The sequence below is a fragment of the Cygnus olor genome, chromosome 3, assembly GCF_009769625.2.
Source record: "Cygnus olor isolate bCygOlo1 chromosome 3, bCygOlo1.pri.v2, whole genome shotgun sequence".
Taxonomy (NCBI): Eukaryota; Metazoa; Chordata; class Aves; order Anseriformes; family Anatidae; genus Cygnus; species Cygnus olor.
In genome coordinates, this window is record NC_049171.1 from 110,007,912 (window position 1) to 110,021,144 (window position 13,233).

The following is a 13,233-nucleotide window of genomic DNA, read 5'->3' on the forward strand; positions in this document are numbered from 1 at the left end:
ACTTCACGCATGGAGGATAGGGTGAATGTGGCCAATACCCACTAGTGAAAACAATGTAATGAAGTTTGTTTTAAACACGTTAGAAAAAGCTTATTCTCAGTCTGCTATTGTTGTGTGGGAGGTAATAAATTCCTGTTCCTAGTACCACTTTCTTGTAGAGAAATACTGCTGGACAACAGTAGAAAAAACAATAGCAGCAGTCTCACACAGATTTACCAATGTATACAAGTTTACAGCAGTTCAGACCTCAAAGAACTCTTCTACTCCCTATATTGCAATTGCTCTAGAACTAACTTCTAACCTGGCAACATTCTCTAAGGGAGGTATTTCTTCTGATATGTTGATATCATGAAAGATATTAACAACTAGGAACCTTTGAACTTGTACACATGAAACCATGGTCTTGCTTGCCATAACAGAAAAAAAAAAGTGACAGATTGCCCACTCCATGAGAGCATGATTTACAGCATTCTGTATTAATGCAAGTATTAACTAAATGCAAGTATTAACTAAAACAGATTCACAGATTTTTTGACTTGCTGGTCTCAGCTTCTGAACAGAAAAGGTGACTGAAAAATTGCAGAGAGTAAGGTTTTTATCGTCTCTGACTATCTAGATGATCATGTGCCATAGGCCTTGCATGGCATTTTAGTAATTCTTTCTTGCTTTGTATCACTGTGCTAGCATATTATTTATTGCTACTGCTCCAGATATTAGAACGAGACCAGAATAAACCTACTGTTTCCCTCTCACTAATTAAAAACATTTAAAAAAAGAAGTAGAAATAAATCTCAATCTACATTCTGATGGTGTTTGTCAAAATTAATTTCAAGGAAAAAATATGATGAGAAAGGCAACAAGCTGATTTTCAAAATGAATTTTGGAGCCATAGGATGGATGGGGAAAAAAGTCTGGTGACAGAGAAAAGCAGACATGGTATATAGAAAAGAGATCTCAGAGAATTTTTGTAAACGTTGTTGTGAATATTGTTTGTGACAGAAAATAAAAATAGAGGGAAAAAAGTGCAGGAAAAACATCTGACTATAGCTCGAGGTGAGGCAATCTGCTGAGAACTTGCAAATACGGATCTGATGCTTTGGGGGAAAAAAACACTTGTATACATACACACACATATACACATTTGTAATAGAGAAATATTTAATTTTGTAGCACTATTAAAGAAAAGATATGTTTGTCTACTGTATTTCACTTAATATTTGCATATATTAAAGTCTATGGACTTTATACTGTGTAATAGCTATGTTTAATGAGTGCACATCTGTGATAACATCTAATTGTTACAGTAGAATTTATTTGTCTTAAACGTTTCATGCTTTTAAAGCACTATATAAGTTGGGAAATCTTCACATTAATCACTAAGTGAAGATGAAAATACTTATTTGCATGCTAATTAAATATAGCATTATATTTAAAATATCTTTCTAGGCCAGCAGCGCTGAACCACTGGCAGTAGTACCAACTTTGGCGTTATCCAAGGGCTGGGTTGACATCAATGACAAGAAGCTGCAGTGCTTTTAAAAATGAGTTTGGCATTAAACACCAAAAATATTTGCCATTAATGTTTGAGGGTAAATTTAACACGAATCTGTTCCTGAAATAAATCTAACTAGACAGCACAACACAAGATTCACAAATCTTGTCCAAGATCTTAAAATGGCTGCTGGAAATTAAAAAATTATTTGCCTATTCTCATTGATATAGGTAACAGACTTTAATGGGAAACAATTCAAATAATGTTGATGTAATTTATAACTGATAAAAACAAAGCACTAGAACTCCATGAATCCAAGAGAACAGACATTACCTGGAGTGCCAGACATACATAGTGATTTAGTAAAAATATGCAGTTCAGAATCAATTACATGGCTTGTTTTCAGCTGTATTTTCTGGGAGATCTTTCTTTGCTTGAAGGAATTACAGAAAATGCTATGTATGATGCAATATCTGTAGGATCCAAAAAAAATTTTTTTTTTTTGGAACAGCAAAACCAGAGGTGTTCCAGGTGCCAGTAAGAACAGTTTATTCTAAAAAAAGTAGCTGATTACTATATACAAAAAACAAACATTCAAAAACTCTACAGTATTGACTTGAAAATTTTCTGTGTATTAGTATGTAATTCTATTAACAGAACAATACGTTTAAAAAATAACAAAAACAACAACAACAAACAAAACAAAACAAAAAATACCATAGCAGCAATTCTACCCTATTCACAAAATTAGAGGCCAAATGTAAGACATATGTGCTGATTCAGCAGTACCCCTTAAGGGAAGCCAAATTTTAAGCACGTTCACAGCCTCAAATCCACTTTTGACCTATTCTGTTGACCGAAGTTACTTAGCTGGGCTGCCTTATGCGTTGAATGCTCTACTGCAGCATGAGGCACAAGAGCTACACTGCATAGCCATGAGTTAATTACAGATTTGATTTCAGTCCTGAGTGCCTGAATTTTTCTGTCATGGATCCCTAAATTTTCAGTATAATTTATATTTGCATTATTTCTTCAGTAGCGGAGATCTAAAAACTGCTGAGGTTGGGAAGAGGGGCTGACTGTTTGACATAGCATTACCTTGGTAGTGTGGAAAACTGAGTGGTAAAGCTGAAAATCAGGATGCAATAGAGAACAGCACGTTTTTGCGCAGTGGGCTACAGAGGAGGAGGGAGGGAGGGAGGGATGGACAGGGAGGGCTTTGCCTTCTTCCTAGAAGAGATTTTACTGTAATTATACAGAATGAATTTTCAACCATGATAACTTTCAACTGTAGAGGTCAACATCTTCCCATTTGGATGCTTGACTTCTCTTGGGTGGTGCGCTTCCGGGCAACCTACTTAGGAAAAAGAGGTGACAGCCAACTCACTGCCTAATTGATTTAGGAACGGTGCCCAGGGAGACAGTCCAATTAAGTTTACAAGCTGGCAATTAGCAGGAAAGGCCTCTAAATCCCTGCACTGAGAGCCTGCTTGCCTCCATAAGAACATAAATGTGCTAAAGATAGCAAGGGAAAAGCTGTGCTTTCTGGAAAGCTGTTGTGAGTAAACCCCACAAGGGAGGACTGAAGAAAAGCAAGGTAGATGTGGGTAGAGTGCCTTCTGCTTGACAGGTAAGAGGTAATTTAGAGTTGTTGTTTTTTAATGGCCAACATGCACAAAAACATCAAATAGCTGTTTTAATTAGTGTTCTGGGGTGCTCTGCAACTATTAAATCTGTCATTGAACACAATGCAGCTGAATTATCTCAAAATAAATGGTAATTTGTAAACAGTTGCTTTAATAGTAATTTCGGATAACAGCAACAATCTGGTTCAGCTCTGTTTAAAACTGTATAACTGTAAACCAGCCCAATGTTTTTGTTGGTGACATCCTATTATAATGATTTATCTTTTTGCACTGGCGTATGTAGTTAAGGTTTTGTAAAATCAGACTTTCAAATATTTAGGTCTGCATTGCTTTTAGATGACATTTTGCCCAGACAACAGCGCATTCATGACTTAAACAGTAAAAAAAAAAAAAAAAGTAGAGTTTCATACTTCACCGTCACCTAGTTTTTTAAAAAATGGGTTTCTTCCTAATCTCAATAGCTTTATACAAAATAGTCATAAAAACCTCCTGTAAATATCTACAAAGGCAATTCTGTTTTCTTGGACAGACAATGTGCAAAATGCTGAAATTTTTCAGGATGAGTATATTCGAAATGGCTGTCTGCCACGGTGAAACACTGGCTTGGTAGTCAGAAGATTTAAGCATGATTGTTTTTTTCACTCTCACACTGGGTCTGCACCCCTGTAACTTGCTTGACTTGAATGGAATGAATACGGTTCTCACTGATGATGAACAACAGGGGTTTTATTGTTAGTTCAAGCACTGACTCCTTGTGTAACTCTTAAAAAGCCTTTCAGCTTTCCTTCACTCTTGTTATTCTGTTTGTAAATTACGAGTTAGTTACGCTTTTACTCCTTAAAGCCTCCTTACACCTAAAATGAGAAGTGCTACATAAATTCTAAGTTGTGTATTATTACTTTTTCATTTATTCACAACTGGTAAATTAACTGAGAGACCAAACTTCTCTGAAGGTTATGAAAACTTTCCTTCTTGTGTGACGTCTTAAAGTGAAAAAATGGTGTAACTTCATGTACTAAAGTCAGAAATAACAGAGTACTGGGACAAATACACATTGTAATGGAAAAGACAGTTGCATCATACAAAACAATAATTCATTTGTTAAAGAGATAGCATTACTATCCTATTATGACATATGGCTTATTTTGGTATGTTACAGGTATTACTAGAGAACGAATACAATTCTTACAATTGCATAGTACAGATGAAAATAATTTTCAATATGATAAATTGTTACACATTATTAGAGTAGCAGGGAACATAACAGGACCCTAATACAAGAAATCAGGATCCTACTCTGTCAGACCCCACAAGAACAGATACTAAATAATTGTTAAATGTAATGGAGTCCTTGGTTCACATCTTCAGACATCATTGGAATTGTGTGCTTTCAACGCTTTGGTACCATATATCTAAAATGAGGATGTTTTCAAGCTACCAAAAACTTGTGAGATACAAATGTTTCCTCGAGAGCCTAAGGTTCAATAAATGTGCTCAGTAACTTACCTAGTTTAAAGTGAAGTACTCCTAAGGGTCCTTTGTCAAATCTAACCAACAAAAGATCATGGATATCTGTGCCATCAGTGCAGGGAGATGCACCTTGAGCAGCAGCCCAGTGGATCTGGACGAGGCTGCTAGACGCATCAAAGTGTTTGCTGAATTGCAAAGTTGCCTCAGGTGAAAACTCTTCTGCCAGCAGCTGAATTTTAACTGGGGACAGTGCTGTGTCAAAAAGCTGCAGCTCCCCTTGAGAGCTGCCAACCACGAATATGGCCCCAGAAGGGTGGTAAGTCATTAATGCAGGCAATAGTTTTGCTTGGGCTAACAGAGTCACTTGGTTGTAGGCGTCATACAGAATTACTGATGAATCTTCACAACCCAGGACTAGTTTGTCTTCTGTAACATTTCTGCAACAGCTGATGGCCTTTGATGGCAGTGGTATTCTGGTGACTGCCACACACTGAATTTTGTTCCTAGCACAATCGTAGACGCAGCTGTCAGCCATGGGCTCTTTGTCTGCGGAGATGGAGTGCTCGACTATGTGAACCCGATAAGGCTCCTTGGTGCTGAAGCTAGCATCGAGTGGATCCCATTCCGTACGGACGTAACTCTGAACCTGTAAAAAATCCAAAACACTTTGGTAGTAGTTTGTAACAGTTTATTCTTGACTTTGACGGTTTAAAAAACAGACTGCTGAAAACACATTTTCTCTTTGCTCAGTAAGCTAAAACAAGCACACGTTATAGAGTTGTGAGGTTTTTTCAAAGGTTACTTTTTGTCATATAGTTTGAGCCATATTTGTTTGCTCAGAGAACACAACAGGTTAGTAGAATAGAAGATTAAAGAAGGATGGTCCTAGCAGTCCTACTGGAGGAGAAATGAGCAGCTGACATATCAAAGAAAGCTGATTATTCACAAGGAGGATGGGGGGGAAATCCTCAAATTTCTGGAAAAGTTTCTAATAGGTTACTGTGAGCATCACATGTAGAGCATTTTTTATCATTTGCTCTGGGCCACGATAACTGAAAATATTATACTGTAGTGGTAGCAACAATGGCATGTTTAAACAATGTGCACTGTACATTGCCAAACGAGCAGGTGGTAGATGCTCTTTGGTGCCATAGAATGAATTTGTGATAGTAGAAAATGGGGACAATTTAGGGGTACTTGAAGGCTGAACAAAATGGAAGAACACAAAGGTGGAATATGAACCAAAGACAGCAGCTAGCAAAGAACAAGAATTTGTAGTGTGGAAGCATGCAAAATGCCATAAAATGATGGAGGCAACAGTGGAGTCCAATGAAGTTTCATGGTCTACAATATGTGTGTTTGAGAGAGGTATTGTACAGGACTGGAGCAGGGAAAGTGTTGAAGTACTAGTGGTAAAAAAAAAAAAGTTACAAATTGGCTTATAAAAAGCTATTTCTCTGAAAGAGAGAGAGGAAAACAATGTCTCTAGAAGACAGAGTAGTGGAAGTTGGTCAGAAGCATGGTGGTGTTTGTTCATGCAGAAGGAAACAGTGAAAGGAAAATGTCAAACGTAGCCAAACCCCACCCTCAGGTATACCAATAGCATTATTCACACTATAAATTAAAGCTGCTGACCTGCCACTAAAGCTCCTACTTTTGGGACCAAGTGCTATGCAAGTACTGTTTACACAGGAAGTGGTAACAAAAAGGGAGATGGAGGAAATCTGGAAATTTCAGGTTGAAAACAGAAATGCACACATAATACTTAGGCAGTTTAAAGTTGATTTCCACAGATCACTAGACCAACTGAACATACAATTTAGCCTTTCATCTTGCAAAGAAGAAGAATAAGAAATGAAGTTTTTTGGCATACCACCCATTACTTCAGAAGTACATAATGAATTTATAAGCAAGTTATTTGGGATGCTGATCAGACTGATTAGGGTGTTTCGTTCTGACAGTTTACTTATTTTGTGAGTAAAAGGGTTTCTTTTGCAAGAAGCAGCAAGAAAAAAGGATTGTTGCCGTTCTGTGGCTGCAAACCAGATACTTGTTAATACAGAAGTCTTAGTATAAGATGTGTAGTTAGGGACATAGTAAGAACTACTTAATAGGCAAGAAACAAAAAATTGGATGTGAAAGCATCTAATATAGAAGCCAATGCACCCATCTTGTGAAAAAAAAAGTGAGCTGATTTCAAACAAGAGTAGGGATCAATAAAATATATATCAAAAAGGAAATAAAAGATGAAAGCAGTTATATAGGCTGAAAACCCTTTTCTCATCTGCTCCATTCGTTCACCAATGAATTAGCCGCTGCAGCTAGCCATTTAAGCCCACAAAACGTGGAGTGGCTACTGTGCAGCGGTTTGGTGTTAGAACGGCTTGAAATGTGTAGCTTATTAGGGTGTTAAATTGCATAGCAAGGCAACCTGTAAAAGAGGTTATTGTGGACAGAGGATTACTGTGACCACAGAGCTCTGTAACCCCAAATAAAGACAAGGTGAAGTGTTATTTGTTCTGCAGTTTTCCCTAAGACTATGCACAGAGACCCAGATAGCTGCCTTTCAAATATGTGAAATGGAAGTCTTGCCCAAGCAAGTCTTCAAAGCTTCCATAACTTCAGTGAAATGAGCCTTGAGGCCCTCTGGGACTCAGATTTCTGTCTTCCTGTGGCAGGTTTCAATGCACTGCATTATTCACCTACACATTTTGATCCCAAACCAGTGCTCTTCCCTGAACATCTCCTCACAAGCGACAAGAAAATCATGAAGATACACACAATAATCAAGCACACGAGAGATGAAAGACTGAAAGCACTATTCAATTCTGAAGAGAAACTGGTCTTGAAGCTTAAGACAACACAGAAGAAAACATGGGAATCGTGGATTTTTCAACTCCATAGGAGTGACTACTGGAAAACAGCAATGGAAATAGTAACAGAAAAATAAATGATGTTATCTGATCATTTGAGAGTCAGCAACCAAACAGAATCCAATTAATACTTTTGTTCTGCCATGTTAGAGCAATAGAGGGACAAAATGTTGCTCACTACCTTGAATTTAAAAGAAAGGAAAACCTTATATTTTTTGAAAGGCCTAATTTAACGAACCTTGAGATGAGAAGCTTCCTACCTGCACGTAATTTTGAAAGCAGATTCTTGAAATGAAATCTTGGGTAGGACTGATTGTTCTATGTAGAGAAACTGTATAGTACAGAAATGTTCCTGAGAGGAGAGGAAGACTATTTGCTGTATATTAAAACAGATGTTTTAACATACTGTTTAAACAAATAAGGCGTAAATGAAAGTTTTCTAGAGACTACTGTTCATATTCTGGCTGAAAACAAGAGAAACACTTTTCCTAGATTGGACCAATAAAGTGCTTCTCATGCATCAGTGGCCTCATTTGTCTCTTGGAGGAAGAGTTGCAAGCCTAGAGACCTCTTTGTTCTGGTTTCCTGTTTTGCTGAATGTAACTGGTATTTGGCACTCTGAGGGGGAAAAATGGATATTCTTTCATCTGAGAGGGAAGATTTGAGTTTCTTTGACAGGAATTACTTTTATTAATAATTCTTCATGCCACTAACTGAAGAACTAAAGCAGAGACATGCCACTACAGAACCATGTTAATGAGGCTAAGATAACACTTCTGAAAAAAGCATTCCTTCCAGCTGGAAGCTGGAGAGGGACTCTTTATCATGGTGTGTAGTGATAGGACAAGGGTGAATGGCTTTAATTTAAAAGAGGGTAGACTTAGATATAAGGAAGAAATTCTTTACTGTGATGATGATGAGGCACTGGCACAGGTTGCCCAGAAAAGTTGTGGCTGCCCCATCCCTGGAGGTGTTCAAGGCCAGGCTGGATGGGGCTTTGGGCAGCCTGAGCTAGTGGGAGGTGTCCCTGCCCATGGCAGAGGGGTTGGAACTAGATGATCCTTAAGGTCCCTTCCAACCCAAATCATTCTATGATTCTGTGAAACACAGACTAGCAATCAAAACAACTTTTTTTTTTTTTTCCAAGAAGATGGTATGCCATTACCTGCCAATTGTTTACCTATCTGGTAAGTAGCTACATGCTAGTAAACGTAACATACATAATGCTTTAGTAGTCCATCTGAAGGAATCCACTGGGATTCCTTCCTGGCAAGCAGTAGTTCTGAACTCCCTGGAACTCAAGAGGGGAACATTAAAATCACAATATATCCTTCAGTTAACAAACCAAACATTTTTGTGAGGAATGGGAAGGCAAAACTGGAGGACTTCCCTCAGCAGTGGGTAGGACAACTGTCAGAATCGTGGAGCAGGGGACAGGGCAGTGGATCGAAAAAGACAAAGCCATAATACCGCACAGTGACACATATAATCCTATTCAATGTTAAGTGCTTTCCATAAATCTTGGACCAAGCACTTAGCCTTGGATTTCAAATGAACGTTTCTGGAAGTACTTTGCACGAAGTAAAACCAATTACTTTCTGTAAAATAAATACATTTTTAAAAAGTGCTGTTTAGTTTTGTGACATGTACATTACAAAAGTGCAGTAAATGTATTTAAATACTGTCCACATAATTTATGCACATTTCCCTTACCAATGCAGCAGTCAAGCATCGCTACTGCACATTTATATCATTTTCCCCTTGCAGTAATCAGCAGCTATACATGCCAAGTTCTCAAACCCAACCCAGAAGTCGTAATAATCCAAGTCAAGGAATCTGTTAATTTTTGTAACTAACAGGCCTGAATTATGCTAGTTAACATACCTTCTTTCTTTTTATGTGTGAAAGAAATAATAGCACTAGCTTGTGTAAGCAGTATCGCTCTCTTTAGTGCAAATCTTTGAACACTTAAAATTGAAGTATTTTGCATAGAGTACTGGGAGAGGATAAAACCCACATATCAAAACAAATATGAGTTTTAAGCAGTAGTTCTTAAGCAGAAAATTGGCTTACCGAGAAGATTAAAAAAAAAAAAAGAAGAAAACAAAAGAAACAGAAATAAGCTTGCTGTGACTGGATTGTGTGTCTTTCAGATGAGAAAAATGTTTGATTTATTTTATGGATGCTAAAAAAATGCTTGTTTAATTTCACACAGTGAGGCTGCAAATAACAACAAACTCTTTAATTAGAAATGTAAAGTGCGAAGTGTAGTGCACAGTAGAGTAAAATAATTTTAAAGACAGCACTGTGAAGGAGGAAGAAAAAACACCCTATTTTTAAACTCTTATAAAATAAAAATGCAAGGCTCCTACTCCAACTTACTTGGCTGCATTGCATTTACAGTCCCACATGTATTCTTATTATTTAGATCTTCAGCCAACGTTTAGTTTTATTTTCTTTCAAAAGTTATCATCATAATATTCATCCTGTATTACTCATTAAACCTTTAACCCAATGTGACATCAAGGATTTTACATTCTCTGCTCTATGTGTGTGAGAGGTATTTCAGCTATTCAGTCACCTGGTAGATGTTTTTCTGAGTAGTACTGGATCTGTAGGATAGCCCACTCATAAAAGGTCTGCTGTGTGTATTTCACATGTTTGTGGCATAGTGTGGAGGAAATAACTATTATATGTTGCCTCGTGGGAGAAAGAAAAATAATGTTCTCTCTCAGGAAAATTATTTTTTCCGCAAGATTGAAGTATTATTTCAGTGATTTGTACTAGCACTAAATGGAGTGAAAATAAACATGGTAAAGACAAATGCAAACTACTACAGTAACTGAGCCTTGGCATCATCACCTCCTATTAATTTATGTTTGCTGTTCAAGTTGATTTTTACATGGCTTTCTCTCAAAGCATTTAATCCAAGGATGATTTCAGATCCGATCTTATTTATTCACAGCAAATTGTTTGAAATGGTTTCTGGAAGATTCCTCTTCTGCTTTCAAAATCAAAATACCAGCATTATCTCTACAGGGAGACAATTTAAATAACGTCCTTGATCACTGGTACTTCGACAAAGAAGAAACAAACAATTATATAAATAAATTGGAGAATGGATAGGTTTACCAGAGGAAACCAATACACGCATGAAAGCAGACAAAGGTTCAACAAACAAATACTCCTGCAGCAACATGAGTGCATGCACAACATACATCACACACCACGGCAGTCATATGCTAACCAGAAAAATGTTACTATGTCTTCAGGGGAAGATTCCTAACCAAATCCTATAGCATTTAACAGAGCAAATACTGATCTCGGGGGAAAAAAAAAAAAAAAAAAAAAAAAGTAAAAGAAGTCAAGATTTGCAAGGAAAAAGTTGTTTCTGTTCTTAAGGGGATGTCTAATTTTAGCCTAATAGTAGCAAATGTTAAGACATGAGGCCATACAGCACAATTCCAAACACATTTATAGGGTATTTAAAATGTAAAATGGATTTCCCCCATTAAGTTGAAATGCTGCTTAAGTACACCATACCCCAAATACTGTAAGCGAATGTGAATCACTCCAGTGCATAATGTGTAGTTAGAGGATATTATCATGACAAGGGGGTTGGGTTGTCTTGTCCCAGGGCTATTCCTGTCCTCCTCCTAACAAGCAGTCTTGGGGTGGACAGCAAATACCACTCAGAAAATTCTTCCAGGGAGGAAGCAGTATCATTTACATTTGCTCTGCCACAACAATAAGTGTCAGTACCTGGCAGATCTTTTTGTGGTTTTTGTAGGTCAGAACTATTGTGCTGTAGAAAGGCTGTGGGTAGCACCCATTCATTTCCTCAGGCTTGGTTTTCTTTTTCATAACCCCAAACAGCTAGACATTTATGGGCTTCTTTTTGATAAATTCCCCACATTGAATCAGTTCATTCTTCTTCTCATTCTTTTGTTGACAATAATCATTTACTGGGAGAAAACTCATAATAATGGTCAAAATATGATAAATATGGATGTACTTTAAGGCATAACAATGGCATGACAGGATTTTATTCCAGGTCTGTATCTGAAAAACACTATAAATGGTAAGATAGTAGAGGAAAAGAGACGCAAATAATCATGTTTACAGAAACACTGTATTTTTTGTGTTACCTGACCTAGAGAGTAACTGTTCAGAAGCTATCTGAAAATACTAACTGTATTTTTGCTCGTGTTTAAGCTATTTCATGATGCTCAGAAGTTAAAGGTCTGAAGTTAAAATTCCCCTCTAAGACTCTGGAGGGTAAAGATGTACTTAAGTTAATTGCAGTTTGGGGATTGATGCTATTTCTAGAGCTGCTGGGTTACAACATCCCCTGGTCTGTGAAGGGGAATGTTACTACCACCTATAAAGGATACTAGAGAAATCAATGAAAAAAAAAAGAAAAAAAAAACACACAGTACTATAGTTTGCATGTCATGGATATATAGGAAAAGCATATAGGCAGAGTGTCTTGAGCATTCAAGAAATAAATATGTGGGACAGACTAATCTACAACCAGCAAGAAAAGAAAAAAATAATTATTTATATGTGACTGAATTTTCCATACCAGTGGTATAGTACTTAGTATTTTGTTGACAAACATGGGAAAAGAAATTTCACCTGAAGAGTTTAGAATTAAAACAGACAAGTGCAAACAAAGGATGAGAAAAAGGAAAGCAACGGAACAGTTAAATTTGGCTGTTCTGCTTTTTAAAATAATTTTCTTATATTTATATTACAATATGGGCTAAATTAAAAGGATTATGAGTTTAGGCCTAAAGGCTCAGTGAATGCTTATTACCCTTATTGTGTTAAGCACTAGTGATGTGCTTGGGACTACACTAGACAGACTGAGCCCTGAGCAACTTAAAGCGTAAATCAGAAAAGGATAAAGTGCACTGAAAGATGCAGAGTGATGCTGTGATTTGGAATCTCCTTTTAACATATAAAATGGAGAAAGCTTTAAACCAGATGGGTAGTTTCTGTGAATTTCATAGAAGAAACGAGTCTTAAAAAAAAATCTCAGAAAATAGAGATCTCAAAATGGTATGTTGAAATTAGGGAGCATCCTGGAAGAACATACAGAGATACGGCAAGGAAATGAATGGCATGGGAATGTTGCTGTTAGAACCAGGACATATGGATGTTACAGTAAGAAATTAGAACAAGCTGTTAGTAGGATGACGTTTCATAATATGAAACTCACACAGGAGACTAGGCTGCAAAAGCTTACAAAGTACAGATGCATGTTTTAACTACCAGAGTTATTTTTATATGTGATTGGGCACAGCTGCAGGGGAAATTGAGAACTGCAGGTGTGTATCAGGCAGAAAAGAAAGATGAGTCAAAGATGACCACTAGTGGAGAGAGGTCAATTGAAAAGAAATAAAGAAGGCAGGACTGGAGGTAATTTAAACTTAAATTCTACAGTGATTAATGACAGAAATAAGAAAAGCTGTCTCAACTACCTTTTCTCTTTTGCTTTCAACATATATAGAAAATCCCAAGGGAAAAAAAAACTCACTAAAATTAATATTAGTTATCAAAGTAATAATTCCAAGACATTAAAACATTTACATTTTCCCAAATTAAAGAGCACAGAATGTTGTTTATAAGTGCAGCTTATTCTAAAGTGTTACTTTGGGTTTTTCTGTACAGGGAAACAGCCTATAATAGCTACCACAGAACAGCTATTCCACAGCTGATCCTCCAGTTTGTGCTCTTCTCCCACAAT

At 37.0% G+C, this 13,233-nt stretch overlaps 1 protein-coding gene across 3 annotated transcripts in view; it reads right to left on the minus strand.

The window, feature by feature from the left end:
• LOC121067393 (WD repeat containing planar cell polarity effector) overlaps window positions 1-13,233 on the minus strand; it is a 150,431-nt gene that overhangs the window by 67,200 nt on the left and 69,998 nt on the right. For all 3 annotated transcript variants that reach the window (XM_040551830.1, XM_040551828.1, XM_040551829.1), the window contains exon 12: window positions 4,645-5,254. In XM_040551830.1, the coding sequence (XP_040407764.1) occupies window positions 4,645-5,254 (610 nt within the window). The remainder of the gene's footprint in view (window positions 1-4,644; window positions 5,255-13,233) is intronic.